The following is a 19,515-nucleotide window of genomic DNA, read 5'->3' on the forward strand; positions in this document are numbered from 1 at the left end:
AATAGACTGATTCGATGACGATGAAAAGGTTTCGAGCCTCTCAAGAAAATCCTGAATGAGAAAAAGAATGAACGAACCACCGAAAGGCTCTTCTGGTCGAGGTGGGCGTCAAGCTGGAACAAAGGCGTAGCTTTGAAAGAGATGCTGATGGATATTTTGGGGAAGGAAGCAAAGAGGGAAAGAGCGGCAGGTCCAAAGAAAGTGCTACAATGATTGACAACGAACTCTCCCACATGGAATACTCGGCTGTGAGTCGTGAATAAGGCGCACAATGAACAACAAAAGGGAAACCAGATAGCCACCCACCGAGAGTCGTTTAACTACGTCTGAAAACACGAAACAAGCAGGAGGACAATGGCGCGGCAGGAGCAGGTAGCTTCATTATATGACTAGAGCCGAATCACCACGCGGCGGCTTTGAGTTCATGGGTCACGGCCAGGCCTCGCGATGTTTGGCTGGACGATGAAGTTCGCAGTATGAGGTAGGCGCCCAGTTCGACATCTCGAGCTTCTGATTGGCCGTGGTGCCGCTGGCCAGCTCTCGGGCCTGCACAGGCAACCGCAACGCTGGCCATTCATTTGGCCGCGGTTACATGGGGGGCAGAACGGCTCTGCGGGATGTAGCGGCATGCAGGACATCCATGAACAGAGTGTTGGCTCATCTCGCGTGGCCGAATCACATCATTCAGTGAACCACGATGAGCCAAATGACTGCGTGTGGCTTGAGTGAATGAGTGAGTTTGGGGAAGTTGTGGCACGTATGGGTGGCTTGCGATGAACTTCTCCCTATGGCTGGAGTAAGGTGTGGCTGAGGACGCCCACCTACGCCACTCCGGTCTTATTAATAGACTTCCCGCCCAATAGATTCACCGTTCACCGAGCCCGTACGCCTGCCTTTAAGTGGATGGTCTTCCGCACCTAACCTCGCCGAAGGAGTGGAGACCCGAAACAATTGTATGCCGCTGCCCGGGCCGGATTTAGTCAACTGCAAAGCTGAATTGCTCACTTTCTAGTTGATAACTCAAAGTTGAGAACAAGTCAGTGGCTGGCTGGCTGGCCATGCCGAAACGTTTCAGATAGCCCATTTTTTAGTTGTGTATCCAATGTGAGCCTCGCACCATACGCGCTACATTCCAGTCTTGTCAAAGTGGAATGCTCATACCGGACGTCATAGCACAAGATGCCACGGCTGCCAAAGCACTCGAGGTATTGTCCAGTCCTCCACGAGCCAGCGACGCGTCGGAATGGAGCAAAGCATCGGCATCGGAAGCGATCGAGTCAAGAACTCGGGTATCACGCCTCGCCGGCTGGAACGTCTTTCAGACGCCACGACGTATGCCATAGTTGGGCAGAGGTACAGGTTCCCCTTCCCGCCCGTCATCCTATCTTACAAGTTACGTGTCTGCACGCCATCCGTCACCCCTCATTTACCATAGCTTTGGGATTTGGTTTTTGTCATGGCTGTGGGATGGAATAACAGGGCCATACAAATCCGGTCTCAGGTCCTGAGCAGGTGGACGATGAGCATTGAGTGGATGAGTGGCTGTGCGGCTAGCTGCCTCGCACTGAACGAGGAAGGGCTCGGGCTTTGAATCGCAAACCTTGCCGTTCCCAAGAGCATGGCGAGAGAAGAGCAGTAAAGTCTTAAGAGTATGTCAAATTGATACACTTTTCGTCAACGGCGTGCAACGCCAGTATATGATGGAATCTTGAAGCGGTTGTTTCGTCAAGACTATCTGGATCAGGCGCTGGTTGTGGAGTTGGCATCTTTGCTGCAAAGCTGGTGTCACCGAAACACCGTTGTTAATTTAAAAACTGGTCTAGACTTGAGGCAGAAGACGAGGGGCAGCTCCACTCGATCTTAAACGTAATCTCCAATCGGGAGGATCAAACATGTCAAGAATCATGTTGTCTAGAATTGCTATACGGAGTACCGCAGCTTGTCGCTCGAAAGTCTGGTTCCGAGACGGAAACCACCAGATGTAACATTTTGCAATTCGTGCCAATAGCAAGACGCGTCTCAAGGGCTAAATGCCAGGTAGGGATACTACCTCAGGCCATGCTGAGCAGCGTCGCTCGACATTCACTAGCATCTCAGTTCCGCACATGCGAGATCTATCTGTGTAAGGTACCTAAGGGCCGCATTGAAATGTGTTAAAGTTCATGTCTTGGCTAGAAAGCGTTTTTTCATTCCCTCCTTACCTCAGCAAGCTATTTGGTATCCCTGATGATGGCACCAGGTTCGTGACTGCCCTAGATTGTGTTATTTTCCTCCCTTGGCTCAATCTGTACATGTATCAGGTGAACTCAATTCAGGATGGTTTATCCATACGATTTTCTTTTTTTGGCAGATAACATCCCCGATTATGATATCGTTCTTACCACGATATTCAGACGATTAATATGTCAATTGCTGCTATCCGGGGATTATTGAGAGGAGAGAGTTTGAGGAGGCTCTGAGCCTATTACTTTAAACAACCAGTCTCAAAGTACACTTGACCTGTCTCACTGCTGCAGCATAAACGTTGCCGCCGTGTGTAAGCTACCCGAGTCAATGCAGGGCCCATGATTTAATGTCAGCGGACCGCTAGAAGCCCTGAAACCTTGGCATCCTGGCACCCAGCAAAGACGTTCCATCTGAAAAAAGATTAGACGCACCAGATTTCTGCACCTACACTGGACTACGGGCGAGAAGGGGTTAGCAATGAAAATTAAGTGCCCTTTTTTAGATGAGAGACTGACGGTGGGATGGACTGGACGGTGGCTATCCAAGATGGATGGCCTCCCTTAAGGTATTATTGCCCAGCTTGAGCCCAGCCCATTCCCTTTGCAGATACGAGACGATCAAAGGAGCGAATCAACAAATAGTCGCACAAAAGGGAAACGGCCCTTTCTTCATCTTACGAATCAAACATTCCCTCCTGCCACTATCTTACTCATATTGTCTGTGAGATTCGGAACTCCATTGTCGGCCTCCGTAGCTTTTGCTTCATTTGATCCAGTTGTCATCCGTCAGCAATCATCCCTGCCCTCTTACCTAAGTACTCACGTACTGTGGTACTCCTGTCTCCGCGTGCTCTCCCCCTCCCTTTCCCCCCCACGCCAGTGGCAGTAGGCGGTCAATTCCCGGCCTATCTCTCCTACTGTAGCCACCAGCGCCGCGAACAAACGCCCTCGCGAAAAAGAAAAAAAAAAGTGACCCAGCCGGAAGACGACTCTCCTCCACTTCGCCCTCGTCCCTAACACTTTTCTCCTGTCTGTCTACACCTGTCCCGTCGCATCGACACTACTACGGGAGAAGCACCACCCAAGCGAGCCACCAATTCCTTGCACCTAGGCTCTGTCTGCCGTCCATAACCTCCGAGCTTCTACCTTACCGACCAGGCCCTGTATCGACCTGCCCTGCCCACGCAGCAAAACACCTTCCCCTGGCTGGGTTACCTGTACAGCCTCACCCCGAATTCCACGAACCACCAGAAGCCATTCTGCCTATTCCGAAGACAGAGAGGGGGCCCCCTTTTTTCGGATACATCGACCCCCTTCCCCAACACCTTTAGCGAATACTTCTTCTTGGCTATCGCGTTGTAACCAGACGGCCCGTAAAGTGCCATCTGGTCACAACCCTCGATAATCTTTCATCCTGGATCAATCACAGCAATTCGCCGCCTCTTCGTCCTTCAGCGATCGCAGGCCAGCACGTTCACATCATCGACGCCGCTCTTCTGCATCTGGCGGTCTTGCAGTCAACGTTGACGGCCCAGGCGACCGTGGCTCTTCCCAATTCCTGGGAGCCCACGGCCAGCAGCCTGGTCTTGCGCCAATTCCAGGTACGTCTTGTCCTGCATCATCCTCCCGTCCTGTTCCTCAGCTCCTAGTCCGGTCCCGTGGCACACCTATTCGTACATGTCTACGTCTCCCAACCCCTCGTATACCGACATGCCACCGATGTGAATACGTGTTGGACAACCGAACGACGGGACCCGCTTGCTGACAGCTCGTGTTCTTTCATCGCTACAGGCACCCCAAACACCGCAATGTCGCTCTCGCGCAGCCCCTCGCCTATACCTGGAGGCGGTTGGGCCAGTCCTGGCCTGACCATCAACACCAGCGGTCGATCGAGTCCGAGTAGAGGCTTCTCAGCATCCAACGGCGCTTCTACCCCTTGGGAGAGCAAGATGAGGACCGTTGGTATGAACGGATACCCGTCCTTTTCTACCCAGAACCAAGGCTTCTTCACACGACACATGCGCCGGATATCAAGCAGCCTACCACGGTTCAACAACCAGAGCCCATACGTCGAGAAGGAGAAGGACAAACTGGGGCGAGGATCATGGGCGGCACAGAAGGTTCCCCTCGTGGGAAGGATACGGAACATCTTCGCGCGCATGGGCAGGAAGATGAAGCTGCGCCTGCTGATTCTGCTCCTCTTCACCCTCGCGATGACCATTTTCTACAACACTCGTACGTTCCTCTTGACATGAGTCTGGCTTCCTCGCTAACCATCTCGCAGCTCTCGTCTACCACTGGCGAAGACACTTTGGTGGAGGTCAGAAGTATGTCATTATCTTGGCTGCCAATATCGGAGGAGGTGTCATGGAGTGGAAGGGGGCCCGTGAATGGGCCATTGAGCGAGACAGTGTACGGAACAAGAAGAAGTACGCCAACCGATGGGGGTATGATCTTGAGATCGTAGACATGAGCACCAAGAAGCGATACGCACACGAATGGCGTGAGAGCTGGGAGAAGGTCGACTTTGTGCGCTCCGCTTTCCGCAAGTATCCAAAGGCTGAATGGTATGTCGCAGCGCTCAATCCTCGGCGTGACTGAACTAATAATGGATAAAGGGTTTGGTGGCTCGACTTGAATACCTACGTCATGGAACTATCCTATCCCTTGCAGAACCATATCTTCAACGACATAAGCAAGCACGTCTACCGCGACATCAACGAGTACAACCCTCTGAACATCAGCCATCCTTTCACCGATCCTTACCTGGACGAGGAGTCCCGAAGCCCGATTGGCGATGGAAAGTCTGAATCTGTCAACTTGATACTCTCCCAGGACTGCTCTGGCTTCAATCTTGGTTCCTTCTTTGTAAAGAGAGGCAATTGGGCTGATCGCATGCTGGATGTCTGGTGGGATCCCGTCGCCTACGAGCAAAAGCATATGGAGTGGGAACACAAGGAGCAGGACGCTCTGGAGCAGCTCTACAAAACGCAGCCATGGATCCGCAAACACACGGCCTTCCTCCCTCAGCGCATGATCAACGCTTTCCCGCCGGGCGCTTGCTCCGAGAACGGAAACGACACTCGTATTCACTACGACCAGAAGGACCGAGACTTCCTCGTCAACATGGCCGGCTGCGAATGGGGTCGCGATTGCTGGGGTGAGATGTACAACTATCGCGAGCTCAGCTATTATCTGAACCGCAATCCGTGGGAACGCTTCAAGGAGGATCTTATTGCCGTCATCTGGGAAAAGATCACCGGCCAAAAGGTCAAGCTCTGAGACGACTGACGATTCACCAAGACACGGCCCTGATACGTCTTTGCGCATCACCGATGGGCCATCTAATAACGGCTGGTCAACCGTGTTTCACTTCCAACGTCCTGTTTATCAATGGGAACAACCTATCTTGCATACTACACATACGCATGCGAAGCCCGGGAGCTTGGGGAACCTGACGTCTACACCCCTCATGAGCGGCATGAAAAAAACAAGAAGCAGAACCCGTCCACAGCAGCGGTTTCGCAGACCAAGGGGTAACATTTCGAAAACGAAGGGCGTTCATTGTTGAAGACGGTTAGGAGTATTCGGAGAAGATTTCCTCATGTTGAGGTGTATAAAATTTTGGGATGCTGTTCTTTTTTCCCGGCCCCTAAATCTTTTGTTCGTGTTACATTAGACGTTGTACGCCATGGTACTTGCGGAATATGCGAGGAAGCATCCGAGGAGCAGAGCCGCTTGAAGGGAGCTTCCGCCGGCTCCTTAGGTAGCTCCATGTCAGGTAGCTTGCATTCGGATGGCGTGATGAATCTATGCCTTGTCTACCTTGCCACTTTTACGTGTCTTATCTACCTTTTATATAGCCGAGGGTGACTTTCTCGCATGACGATCGACTGTTGTGATGAATGCTTCTTTGAGCTTGGAGATTGAATACCGATATGGTCTGACATTGGTGCCGCAGACAAATGTAGCCTTATCGAAGCATTGAGAACAAACAAGCTTATCAACGGCGCGCCCCTGAGGAGATGTGCCTGGGATGGGCTGGGTGGCGATGGCAGGCTGTTCCTTGCACAAGGATGGGGGATTAACGGCCGGGGTTAGTTGGGAGGGAGCAGATATTCCGCCTCTCTCAAAGTACTGGTCGACATTGAGCACTTTATTCGACCATTTTTTTTTTCGCCAAATCCCATGTGTGAGAAGGAAGCGTGACGCAAAATCGAGTGAGGGGACGATGAGCGTTCACGGAGGAAGTCAGCCTGTGAGAGGGGGAGCACGCTTTTGCTGGGCCATTGCGACCATGGATCGTCGCCACCGGATTCTGGATACTGTGTAGGCAAGATGGCAAACACCCTACTGTAGAACACGACGACTCGATATCACAGCTACTTATGAAGCGGGGCGCGTGCGCCATTTCCTCAGCTTGCTTGTATGTAAATGAGAGTGAGGCTTTGACATGTGGGAATAGATACATGTTCATTTGGATTCAAGAATTAACAAGTATTGCGGCAGCTGCAAAACGGCTCGCCAGCGACGTTTCCCTCGGCACTGAGACTTTGTCGAGGGGTGTCGGGGGGCGGCCAACGGGTGGCGCGGCGGTGGTGCGGTGTCCCGGTTCCACTCCGGGAGCGACACTTTGCCGCCGGGACATGATCGGTCTACAAAGGATGGAAGGTTCCCTTTCGCCTCTTATCAGGTACCTTACCTTAAGTGGCGGCGGTCTGGGTATTGTTTTTTGGTTGGCTTGGGGTTTTCTGCGGAAGAATTGCTTCGGTACGTGCTTGAGAAAGCCCACTCGAAAAACCGGGAATAGGAAGCAACGAACGGAGGAAAGAAAAAAAGAAAAGAAGAACAAAGGTATGACTCTGAGGACTAACACGTGTCAATACGTTTTCGTGACTGACTCCTTTGCCAACTCATTGAGTTACCCGCCATCGCTTCGAGGGACGAAGAGTGGACTGCGGTTCCGAATATATTGATCTGCCCGCGCCGGCTGTTCGGATGGCGACAGCTTGTGTCTTCGGGGTGATCGTCGGGTCCCCTGCTTCTAGAACCCCTGGGTATGTGGAGGGCCTCCGAAGGGGTCCTGATACCCTTGACTCAGGAGCTTTGGTGCCTCTGCAATAAGTTCCTCGTTCAGTATTCCGACGTTCAATACATCGTTTGCATGGAAACTTCGTCCGCATCTCTTCACGGTTATCCCACTTTGCGGTTGCAAGTCCTATGATTGTGAGAGGGAATGCGACGTTCATTTGGGAGGCAGTGTTGCGCGTTGAGCAAATGGGGGATGTCATTGGGGATGGATATCCACCTTCTTTTGCCATGGCAAAAGATCTGTTTCCCACTTGCCCGCTCACCGTGCCATCTTTGTGCATGGCCGCTTTGCCGCGGGCGCACGGCACAAGGGGTAGAATGGAGAACGGGGAAGGGGTCGATCTTCAACGAAGCGCGTGTTTCGTCCCAACTACAGTAAGATCGCACGTAGATGGTTCTCCCCGAAAAGTAGGGAAGAAAAGCGGTTGAAGGACTTTGAGGGGTTCATGAGGAGAAAACGGGTATCGGCAACAAAAAAAAAAAGTTGAGTAGTATTCGTAGTGCAGCACCACATGCGTGCGTATATGTGTACGTACTATATGTGTGTAAGTGTGTTTGAGAAGCAACTCTTCTCTCTTTGCGCTTTTCCCAATATGCTGTGACGATGCGATGCAAGTATTCTCGTCAGCGGCTAATTTGAACCCCGACATCTCGTGCGCAAGGGTGCCGAGGGTTTTCTACTATGATTGTTGAGACCTCAAAGAAGAAGCAAAAAAAAGCCTGAAGACTATTAAAAGATTTTTTTTATTTATAAAAATAAAAACAAAAGGACAAGAAAGATTCAGTCGGTCTAAATGTCTCATACTATGGATCTCGGCGCCGCCGCGCGTGACCCGTTGTCCGAGGCGGCTAGAGGCTCGAACATTCCTGAGTGAGGCTGATGTGATGGAGGAGTGGGATCTGTATGACTACGGTTTGCGCGAAACTCATAAAAGTCGAGTCGAGTCCGAGGCTGAGTCTCATAGATAGAATTAAGTCCGTGTGACGGAAGAGATTTGTTTGGTTTGAATAGCTCTGGGGAAAATATGCTTGTGCGCAATGTTACGTGAGTGCGCGGCCGAGTGAGTGAGTGAGTGACCAAGGTGAATGAGGTGAGAGAGAGAGAGTGTGTGTGTGTGTGTGATGTATCATGATGTGTGAGTGCGGTTGGGCAAATGTTTCAATTCAGCCTGTCCACGGCCTTGTCTGCCGGCCTGTCTGTCACCTTCGTGCCCCCTCTACCCATTTCCCTCTCGCGAGTGCTGTCTTCTGGATACCTGTGCCAATGTTTTCTGCAAATGTTTCAACCTCCCAAGCCCCTCGAGGGAACGTCGAACCCCACCAACCCACGAGCGACAGAGCTGATGCAGGGGCCGACGAGGTCAAGTCTCTAGCGCCCTCTCCTTTTCCTGTCAAGGGGGAAAAGGTTGCGTTAGTCTGAGGGAGTGACAGACAGGCTGCGGGCGACTCTTACTCTGTCAGTCTGTCAGCGACTCAGCGTAACAAGCTACCCTTGGGCCTTGACTGCCGTCGCCTCTTTTGCAGCAGCGTTCATCTGGTACCTTATCTTTACCCCAATCTGGAAGAAAAAAGATACATGGATGAGAGCTAGAGCACCCACAGAAGCAGGTGGAGCACGGTGATGTACCACGGTACCAGAGTCTTCAGAGCCACTGAGGAAGAGAAGACTGGGAAAGAGAGCCGCCGCCGCTAAGGCGAGTGGGTGCCGCGTGCTCCAGACTGACGGGCCCCGCCGGCGCGGGAGCGAGACGATTGGACGTCCGTCCGCCCGCCCCTGGCATGGGGGGCCCGAGTTTCAGAGACGACCAACACCACACCTTCACAACCGCCCACCCACCACAACCTAACGCCCGACTCCACGTCTAGAATCTTTGACATCCAACAAGACCTTCAAACGTCTTTCCATTTGCGGTCTTGTCTGTCTTTCGTCCACCCTTGCTCTCGACCGTTCGTTGGCTGCCCTTTCTCCCCTGGGTAACTTCTTCTCCCCCCTAAGGTGTTTCCTGTTGACTCTCCCGTCCCATCTTGGAACCATGCAAGCCCCCCTATCCTCGTGCTATTGGGTACTAACGTGAAGGCAAAGTACCCATTGACGATCTCCCTCTTTTGCCTCTGCACGTTGAATCTACATGATGCCCCCCGGGTCCCCAGTTTCTTCTTTCAAAAAGCACGCACAAACCCACCCTGCTTGCGCTGACTGGCACCCTCGACTTGGATCTCGCCTCGGCAGAGCAGGCGACTCGCATGCTGCATGTACAATACTCACCACACATATAGCTTCTTCGGCACGGCGAAAGAGCGAAACGGGTTGGACCCTCCCCTATCATCCCGTCTTCGCTCTGGATCTTCCCCGGGGGTTCCCCTGGTAATTCTGTCAGGCCTTGGCGGGTAAACATATTGAAACAAGGACCTGTCGTTCGTTGGAAAGTGAACCCTCGAGCACACACTCGGCGCAACGCAACCACATACATGGAGACGTGGGGCAAGGACCCCCGCGAGTTGGGCCGAGATGGCATATAGACTGAGAAAGAGATGGGAGACCAGAAAAAAAAAAGTCTCACCATGGTTCCCAAAACCACCCATGCCCTTTGTGCGGCGTGTACGTGGCCTGGCCTCGGGTACCTAGAACTCGGTAGAACAGACGAGAGATGGAGAGATCAGATAGGTCACCTTCCATGATCCCCAAATGTTGTCCGGTGGCCGGGGTGCTTGCTCACCTTGTCACCCTCCCCACACCACCAGTCTACGACACAGGAAACCTCGAGTCGTATTTAGCTGGCTGCATTCCCCAATGTGGTTGAGGCTCATGAGTCCGTGATGTGTCGTGCTTAAACACTCAAGGCCTCTGTTCAGCCTCCTTCAGACGTTTTTTTCGTCTTCTCTTCTCTTCTTACAGCCCCCTCGAGGCACTCATTCTCTTCTCTCATTCTCTCTTGTCAGCCACCCAGGAGGCAGGCAACAGCCGTTTCAATCCTTTTCCGGCTGAAGTTATCGTCATCACCAGAGGTTTCACTCCTTCTTACAACCCTCTGATATTTTTTTGGTCCCATTCACCTTGCCTCATTTGGTCACCTTTCTTGCCAAGCGCAACGACACAAGTCCACCAGTCTCACTCCACCGCGTCAGTCAGATCTTTTGAGTAAAATCAGGGTCCAGAGCAAGCAAACCAACCACGCTGTGCGTCATTGTCCATCTCACCATCGCCGAGTCGACACAAGTCTCTTGGGAGTTTTTTTTCTCTTGTCCACCCTTTGAAGCTGAGGCCGCCGAGATCCTATCTCCTCAACACCCCACTACCAAGAGCTCCCAGCCGCATCGTGTGTGTCCCTCTGCCCTTGGGTTTCCACTCCTTCGGACTATTGGAAAGAAAGAAAAAAACGGTTCAGATTCCTCAGGGGCCTTGACCACCCCTCTTTTCTCCCTTTCTTGAGGTCTTGCCCAGACTTGGACGACGCAACACACCACACACACACGAGAAACTTCTCTCCTACCAACCACCTACAGTGACCGGCTCACTCCAGAACATACGACGACATTCATTTTCTTCCTACTTCACTTCATTCATCTTTATTGATGACCCTTGACTCTCCCTGATCCCTTTTTTGATTCATATTCTTCAGACATCTTATTCTCCTTTCGTGGCTCTCATCGACCCTCATCCCAACACTCGACTACCTCATCCAGCCCGGCAGAGCCAAACCGAAAGGATACAAGTCAAACTGAATCTCGAAGAGGAACATTTCTCAAAAGGTCTCAAACCCCTCCGTCTTCCCTTCTCATCAGACAAGAAGGATCTCGATCTCGAGAGAATCTTCTCAGCCATGCCTTCTCAGAGCATCAAGAGGGTATTGGTGGGCGCCGCCGCCCTCCTCCTCTGCTGCCACACCGGGCCGGCCCAGGCACAGCAGCAGAAGTACGTCCTCCACGACAACTACGACAGCTCAAACTTCTTCAACGAGTTCAGCTTCTTCGATCAGCCGGACCCCACCAAGGGCTCGCAGATCTACACGAGCGCCGTGACGGCCAACAACAGCGGCCTCGCGGGCTACGCCCGGGGCGGCATCTACCTCGGCGTCGACTCCAAGACCAAGGGCCAGGGACGCCAGTCGGTGAGGGTCACGTCGAACAAGGCCTTTGACACGGGCTTGTTCGTCGCTGATATCCAGCACATGCCCACTAGCAGTTGCGGCGTCTGGCCCGCCTTTTGGATGTTTGGTCCCAACTGGTAAGTTTGCTCTCTTATGAGTGCTCCATGAGTACTCCATGAGCCGTGGTGACGAGATGAAAGTGACTTGCTGACACAACTCACAGGCCCAACTCGGGTGAGATTGACATCATCGAGGGAGTCAACACCCAAGAGTCCAACGCTGTGACCCTCCACACGGGACCCGGTTGCAGCATCACCAACGATGGCACAATCTCCTCCACAACCCTCAAGGAAAAGGACTGCAACGCCGGCAGCGCCTCGACGGGCTGCGGCCAGTCGACCTCGAGCAACCAAAACTACGGCGACGGCTTCAACGCGATTGGCGGCGGCGTCTACGCCGTCGACTTCAACTCCCAGGCCATTTCGGTCTGGTTCTTCCCGCGCAGCGCCATCCCCGGCGACGTGAGCTCGGGCAACCCGGTCCCCTCGTCCTGGGGCCAGCCCTTGGCCAAGTTCAACGGCGGCTCCGGGTGCGATATCCCCTCGCACTTTAAGCAGCAGAACCTCGTCTTCAATACGGCCCTGTGCGGCGACTGGGCCGGCAAAGTGTGGGAGCAGAACGCCGAGTGCACGGCGCTCGCGCCCCAGTGCTCCGACTACGTCGCGGCCAACCCGCAGGCTTTCACCGAGGCGTTTTGGCTCATCAACTCGGTCAAGGTCTACCAGTCTGACGGCGGCGCGGCGGCGGCTGCCGCTTCAGTTGCTCCCAGTGCGCCTGCTGCTGCTGGCGTTCCGACGGCGCGGCCTTCGGCCCCGATCCCTGGCGTCTCGGCCATTCCTGGAGCATCTGGTTACTAAACTAAGCTACGTTTTCAAGAGAAACGACACACGAGATACAGGATGGGAGTGGTAGGACTCATTTGACTCGTTTGGAGTAAACGTTATACGGTTCTAGACTCAGGTGGTGGACGCAAGTACACAGGCGTTTGGAGGCTGGTTTCTGTCATGGTCCCTTTTTGACGACATTTACGACTCACTGTTTTCACTTCTTCATCATCTGCTGGATAGATGACCCTTTTGAGACCTTTTTCTTTTCTTTTTCGAGGCATGAAGGGAAGACATGGCGTTATAGGGAGGAGATGGCTCCTTGGAACACGTATACCTAGCTTTCGGTTTTTTTCTTTCTTTTCACGTGGGTATCATCAGTAGATACTCCCGAATCGGACTACTTGAACTGTTAAACGCTTTCTCCGTTTTTCTGGAACATGACAGCTGCCCTAATTGTTAATTGAGTTCTGCATCGAACGGAAAAACAGCGCTTGTTTCGCCAAGAAGTGCTCTACCCATGATGTAGTTGAACACCAGGCTCAAGCATCAGAACGTCGAGGCTGAGTCAAGTCTAGGAACGATTTAATGACAAGTGAAGTAAGGGAAAAAAAGAAAGACTTTTCGAAGTTGTGGATCCAAACGCGGTCGTTAGAGATCTGACGGCCGTTGAAAGGGGGATGGGGGGCTCTCGACTCAGTCGCCCGCATCTAGTGCCGCCTGCCATCCGGAACAAGATTCACTTGACGTTCCGAGATGAGATGTCGTCAAACTTTGTAAACGGTTAACGGCCAACAAGAGACGGCCATTCCTGTTGGCGTCTGCCAGGGAACAAGGCTTTCGGCAGGTGGTGCCGAAATTATTAGATTCTATCGGGAGGGTCAACGTCCGATCTCCTGGGGCGGGGGTTGCATGAAAGAGGCAGAGCCCAGTACTAAGTAGGGCCAAGACTCGAAACACGCTTACAGGATTCCGTCCATATGGGCGACTGCGACCTCTTCGACCTTTCTGAGGGCTACTACAGCCGAGGTCAGGGGAGGGTTCGAAAGTGTCAGGTGGCACAAGAGATCTCGAGGCTTGAGTCGGACGCAACTTCAACTGAAGACCGGAGACTGGGGATTGGAGACTTCCCGTCATGTGGCTCCTACCTAAGCACCTAAGGTAGGCAGCGAGTGACGGCATCCCATGTGTTGCCTCTTTCGCGGATCTGATCATCCGAAGAAAGTAATATGGGCCAGGAGTTGGGACTAATGGCGAAGCAATGAGGCTCATGGGCGCCAAATGGCCAAGACGGGAATGACTCCGGGATCGTTTCTGGGCAGAATGTTGACGGGGGAAGTTTTAAGATGTTAAAGAAGTGGGAATAGAAACTCAAGAGAGTGACGGAAAAGTGGCCGTACCTTGCAGTCTGCACCAACTGGTCGTTCCATCCCACCCGTTCCCATGAGCCAACCGGTGGCAGCCGCCCCACATTGTCCAGACGGGCAGGTAGCGATGGCCCGATCGGGTTTAGCTGCCATGGGTATGAGGCAGATCCACCACGATCTTCGACAGACTTCAAACTCGCAACAGCCACAAGGCCAAAAATTCCAACACACACGAGGATTGAGGAGCCTGTTCGGTAGCCGGCGGTTCGAATTGGTAGTAACTGCGCAGGTTACAAGTTACAGGGATGTAGCGGCGGCGTATGATTGGATCGTGGCTCGCCGATAGAACAATCGACGTTGCTCGTCGATCCGCCACTTGGCAAAGAAGCTTGTCTCCTCAATGGAGTCCATCAGGGGTCGAACCTGGCTTTGGCTGGTCTTGTTGATGCAACCGCCCAACCCTTATGTTGCAGCCAGGCTCGGATGAGACGCCCATGAGCCATCGCGGGCTTGTGATGCTGGTTCGGACGACTCAGGAGCAGGGCATCTATGGGGTTGTTTTGTAACGGATGTGAGATGAGGTGCCCTGTCAGACAGACGAAAAAAGAGTCGCCCGTCGAGCCACGAAGAGGTCAGAGGGAGGCCGCGGGGCCCACGGGCACAACCTTGTGTGCGGTTAGGATGGAGGAGACGAACATGAATAGACTGTGGTACTATAGGGAGTTTTGGTATAAGATCCTCCCGCTGCCCCGACCATCTCCTGTCTGCCTCTCGTGCTCCTCTCATTACCAACAATACATCAAACTCAATAATCAACCTTCCTCTCATTCATCACAGCAGCGCTGTTTCATTCACTCTTTGCCGGACAATATCTTTATAACTGTAAATATTCATAGTACCAAAACTACCCACGCCTTTCGACAACCTTCGAACAACATGTACTTCTCCAAGATCGCCGTTCTCTTCACCCTGGCCGCCACCGGTCTCTCTGCCCCCATTGAGGGAGCCGAAAGACGCCAGGCCAAGCTTCTGTCCGTTCAGAACTACTCTCAGTTCCAAGTCTCTGATGGCACCGCTGGCAACGCTCTTGCTGAGGTTGCCCAGAAGTTCCCCGTAAGTTGCCATCACGCAATTTCACTCGCAAGACGACGATACTAACAGCTTCATCAGGTTGCCCAGATCAAGGCTGACCTTGCTGGAGTCAGCAAGGATGACTTGGCCATCCTCCAAGCTGCCCGCGTCGCCGCCGAGGGTGCTGAGACCGACGCCGGCGGTTTCAACGACGCCATTGCCAAGGCGTCCGGAGCCGATGCCGATGCCCTGAAGGTCGGCAAGATCAAGAACAAGGTTCTCAAGCTCCAGCTCGAGGTTCTCGCTCTCCAGGTGCAGCAAGCACAGGGCGCCAGCAATCAGGCCAAGATCGACGCCGAGCAGAAGAAGCTCGACAACAACGTCAAGACCGACACGGCCTCCAAGGGCAAGACCAGCCAGAGCGTCTCGTTCAGCGCCACCTCCGCGCCCAAGGGTAAGAAGAACTAGAGTTGTGACTGCTTGCCATGACAGGCATAGTTGGTGTTAGAGAGCAACTTGAGAGTCGTTCGGCGTTATCCTCGTCTTGGTCATGATTGGGGTTGGAGGATATGGGACACGAAACATTGGCGATGGGAGTTTGCGCGCTGGGGAGCCAAATTTCTGATTTAATTCGTTGACTAAATAATTCAGATGATGTTGAGAGAGAAGTGAAAAAGAGAAACAATTATTGAGTTGGGTGAATTACAAAGCTATACCTTCTTTGACATCTGCTAGAGAATTCGCACTGTATGTTTCGCAGAGTAGAAGCGTATAGAGACTGTGTCCGGTGGTTGTCTGCACTGTACCCAGGCTCCAATGCGTCTCCAAACTTACCTCGCCTCACTCACCTTCACTCACCTTCCTCTTACACTGAAACATCAGCAACCATCCAATCTCATCAACCTGTCACTTGCAAAATCCAAATTCCCATCTATACTCATTCAGGAGCAAGACTTACGCGGCCTTTGTCGAATGGTAAGCATTATTTTGCTTCTCGATCAGTACGCACTACGGTGGCCCGTCACCTCGCCTGATGGCGTCACCATCGAGTTTCATTCCATTGGGAAGCCTTAACATCACGCGGGAAAATACCGAGCTTACAGTTGAAGAGTGGAAACTGTTGGAGAAGAGATTCGGAAGATGGGGCACCATTGCGCCGACGAAACCTGCCAAAGGCGTCAGAGCCCCCAAGCCATTTGACCATGTAGAGGATACCTTCCTCTTGTCTGCGGCTTTCAAGAATTATAAGAACCTCGTGGTTGAAAGATGGATCCGAGTTCATCTACTCATTCGCGCGGAGGATGGTGAACGTGGAACTGCAAGGATTTATGTCTTGCCTGACGATGTCGACAATAAGGCCATCGACCGAGACCGCACCAAGCTAAGAAGATCACGCAGAGCGCTCATTGCCCAACTCGACTTTTCTCAAGAGGCCTGGTCCGGCCAGCCCACCTCGACTCCGACTACAATCGACCATCTCTTCAGAAATGAAGACGATTCTCATGATTCGACCTCGTTGCTCCAGATGTTCAACACAATCCCTTCCCCCGACCCGGCGCCTGATGCTATCACCAACCCATTTGAACAAGACGCCATTTACAACGTACTCGAAGGCAACCTCCCTGGTCTGAATGATACTTCGAAGCTTTATGACTATCAGCGTCGCTCCGCTGCGGTCATGATTCAGCGTGAAAGCGAACCTGGCCAGTTCCTGGATCCAAGAATTGCTCAAGCAACCGACCAAAATGGTGCGGTCTACTACTACGATACTAGCTCCGGAGCCCTCATCAAGGAACCGAGATTCTACGATGGTGTCAGAGGGGGCATATTGGCCGAGCAGATGGGCTCTGGAAAGACCCTGGTCTGTCTGGCCGTCATCTTGGCTACTCGACATTTGTCTACCCGCACTCCCGATATTTACCAAGGGAGCGACGTGCGCGTGAGGAAGAAGATTGAGTCACTCGCTGATATGGCAGCCTCGAATGCCAACATCAAGGGAGCTCCTTGGAAGATCTTCTTCAACGTCTATGATGCGAACCAAGAGCTGGAGTACGACAAGTGCATAGCAGCAATCCGCCGCAACCCCAGCCGCTACCATGTCCCCGAAGAGGCTCCTAAGCGCCTTCGGCGGCATGAAAATCCCGTTGGCAACCCGGCAAAGAAAGTCCGGCACACTCATGCATCCATCGTGATCGTCCCTAACAACCTTGTTCAACAGTGGATTCAGGAAATCGAAAAGCACATCGTCCACCCAGGAAACCCGGCTGGTCTCAAGGTCCTCAAGTTGACTGGCCAGAAGGAGGAAATCCCCAACTCTCAGGTCCTTGCGGCCTATGACCTCGTCCTCATTACACAGTCACGTCTTGATAGGGTATGGAGAGAAACTATGATGATGGGGTGCCCGCTGGCAGAAGTCCACTTCAAGCGCTGCATAGTCGACGAAGGTCACAAGATAGGCTACGCGAAGATAAACAACAAGAGCAATGTCCTCCTCGCCATAGACGCACTCCACGTCTCTGCTCGCTGGATCGTGACCGGAACGCCGGCCACTGGATTATTCGGTGTAGACGACCAACACTTCAACGATATCCACCCCGACGACAAAAGTAATGCCGACAAGGCGGCAGCACTCGCTGAGGCGGAAAAGGGAGACCTGGAGAAGATTGGAGCGATAGCATCGCTGTATCTCAATGCTCGACCTTGGTCTAATAGCGTCCACGAAACAGGAGATACGACGGCGGATTGGGCCGTGTACGTGATGCAGCCGAAGCATAGCTCCCGGTCAACCGGCCGCATGGGGGTGCTGCGCGCTACATTGAGTTCTCTCATCGTCAGGCATCGACTGTCGGAGCTTAACACCCTGCTTCCATCAGTCAACGAGAACGTGGTTGTATTGGAAGGTTCATATCAAGACAAGTTGTCGCTCAACATTTTCTCCATGATGATTACCTTCAACGCGGTCCAGTCTCAAAGAGTCGACATGGATTACTTCTTCCACGCACGCCAACGCAAAGCTCTGCTTCAGTTGGTTCACAACCTGAAGCAATCCAGTTTCTTTGGCGGTGTCTTCTTCGCTAAGGACGATATACTGAAGGCACTCGAGACTGCAGAGACTTTCCTCCAAGAGAAAAAGGTTCTCATCAGCGAGAAAGACGAAGCACTTCTGAAACAAGCCGTCGAAGTGGCCCACGTTGCCATCGACAACCAACTCAAAGACTTTAGCAACAAGTATAACGAGGTTCCCATCTTCATCCGCGACTTTCTCCCCAATGGCGTGGGCTCTGCCTGGTCCCTCGATGACAGAGACGCCAATCCTACTTGTACCGATGCTGGTATGGTGCTTACCGCGCAGAAGCTGATCGCCTCTGCCATGGGTAAGCCCGCGAAGCTGAACAGTCTGCTCAACGGTCAGTTGGAGTTTGAGGGTCGCAAAGAGCAAGCCGACCAGATCATGTCTGGGGCACAGGGTGTCGCGATTGACCACCGGCCGTCAAAGTCTCCAGGGGTTCTCGCTGGCAATACGAAATTGGGAGGTGAACGGGTTCCTCGACACCTCAAGTCGACTGCCTCAAAGCCAGCCGAGCCCGTGCCCGAGCTGGAGCAACTTCCAGACGACCTGAAGAAGGCGATGCTTGTTTCCACTGTGTCAGCAAAGCTCTCATACCTTATCGACGCTGTGGTCGAGCACCAAGACAAGGAGAAGATGATCATCTTCTACGAGAACGAGAATGTGGCATGGTATCTAGCGGGTCTTCTTGAAGTAGTGAGTTTGAGTATTTAGACGACATCGTGGTTGCGAATTAACATTGCCATCCAGATTCACGTGCGTCACCTGATCTACGCCAGCAAGCTCACGTATGCCCGGAAGATGGAGTACGTGGACACTTTCAACAACGACCCCAAGATAAGGTTAGTTTCCAGCGGACTCTCATTTTTTTGTGGATACTAAGAAACATCAAGGGTCATTCTCATGGATTTGTCACAGGCCGCTATTGGTCTCGACATGAGGGCCGCCTCGCGAATCTACTTCATCAACCCCGTTCTGAACCCCCAGATCCAAGCCCAGGCTATTGGCAGAGCCCGGCGCATCAGCCAGCAGAAACCCGTGACGGTCGAGACGCTCGTCCTCCGGGACAGCATCGAAGAAGTCATCATGGAGCGCAAGAAGACCATGTCGCAGTTTGAGCACTGGAAGTGCAAGTCCATCATAGACGACCAGCCCATCTACAACTGGATCTTGAACGCCGGCATTATTCCCCTCCCCGAGGACCAGAAAGATTACTTGGCGCAAGCCATTCCGCTGAAGCACCCTCAGCCAATCTTTGGCAGCAAGTTTGCTGGCGTTCGGTCATCGGAAGAGGATACTCTGGCGAATGGCACAGAGATGAAGTCGACTGTGGTTAAGGATGAGCTAGTGAATGGCAAAAATCTGGGCGGTCTTAAGCGCCCGCGCAGTCCAGAGCCTGAAGGCAATGGAGATTTGGGAGAAGAACCCGCCAGGCCTGCGCGCCGCTTGCGCTTCTTTGCAGAGGACGAGGATATGAGAGATGAGCGGTCCCCGCGAAAGGTGCGATTTTCATAAGAAATTTATAGATCCACGGTGGACACAACATGGCGAATAGTGCATGCACGCGGGGTCTGGATCTCGTGCGGTAGTTTTTGGTGGCTGCTTTCTACAACGGGTGAGGTTTGTTGGATTATGTTCGTATACCGCCTTTGAGATACCAACCAAGCCGCACCTGGATGCAGCAGCAATAAGAATCGTTTTCTCCTATCATTACTTGATGAT

General features: G+C 52.8%; 4 protein-coding genes across 4 annotated transcripts; all 4 read left to right on the plus strand.

Moving 5' to 3' along the window:
• Positions 1–4,033: 4,033 nt before the first annotated feature.
• MNN10 (alpha-1,6-mannosyltransferase) lies at positions 4,034–5,507 on the plus strand (the record flags this gene model as incomplete). Its single annotated transcript, XM_053187590.2, has 3 exons — positions 4,034–4,460; positions 4,510–4,792; positions 4,844–5,507. 3 exons carry the CDS (start codon positions 4,034–4,036, stop codon positions 5,505–5,507), a joined length of 1,374 nt encoding a protein of 457 aa, XP_053055094.1.
• A 5,630-nt stretch (positions 5,508–11,137) lies between these two features.
• Positions 11,138–12,321, plus strand: N0V96_002373 (uncharacterized protein; the record flags this gene model as incomplete). The annotated part of the gene is made up of 2 exons (XM_053187589.2): positions 11,138–11,541; positions 11,628–12,321. The coding sequence occupies 2 exons, from the start codon at positions 11,138–11,140 to the stop codon at positions 12,319–12,321; spliced, it is 1,098 nt and encodes a 365-aa protein (XP_053055093.2).
• Positions 12,322–14,591: 2,270 nt separating this feature from the next.
• N0V96_002374 (uncharacterized protein) lies at positions 14,592–15,194 on the plus strand (the record flags this gene model as incomplete). The annotated part of the gene is made up of 2 exons (XM_053187588.1): positions 14,592–14,768; positions 14,826–15,194. The coding sequence occupies 2 exons, from the start codon at positions 14,592–14,594 to the stop codon at positions 15,192–15,194; spliced, it is 546 nt and encodes a 181-aa protein (XP_053055092.1).
• A 565-nt stretch (positions 15,195–15,759) lies between these two features.
• Positions 15,760–19,308, plus strand: N0V96_002375 (uncharacterized protein; the record flags this gene model as incomplete). Its single annotated transcript, XM_053187587.2, has 3 exons — positions 15,760–18,489; positions 18,544–18,635; positions 18,687–19,308. The coding sequence occupies 3 exons, from the start codon at positions 15,760–15,762 to the stop codon at positions 19,306–19,308; spliced, it is 3,444 nt and encodes a 1,147-aa protein (XP_053055091.2).
• Positions 19,309–19,515: the final 207 nt, after the last annotated feature.

The sequence above is a fragment of the Colletotrichum fioriniae genome (assembly GCF_027942845.1).
Source record: "Colletotrichum fioriniae strain IMI 355084 chromosome Unknown scaffold_2, whole genome shotgun sequence".
NCBI classification, from domain to species: Eukaryota; Fungi; Ascomycota; class Sordariomycetes; order Glomerellales; family Glomerellaceae; genus Colletotrichum; species Colletotrichum fioriniae.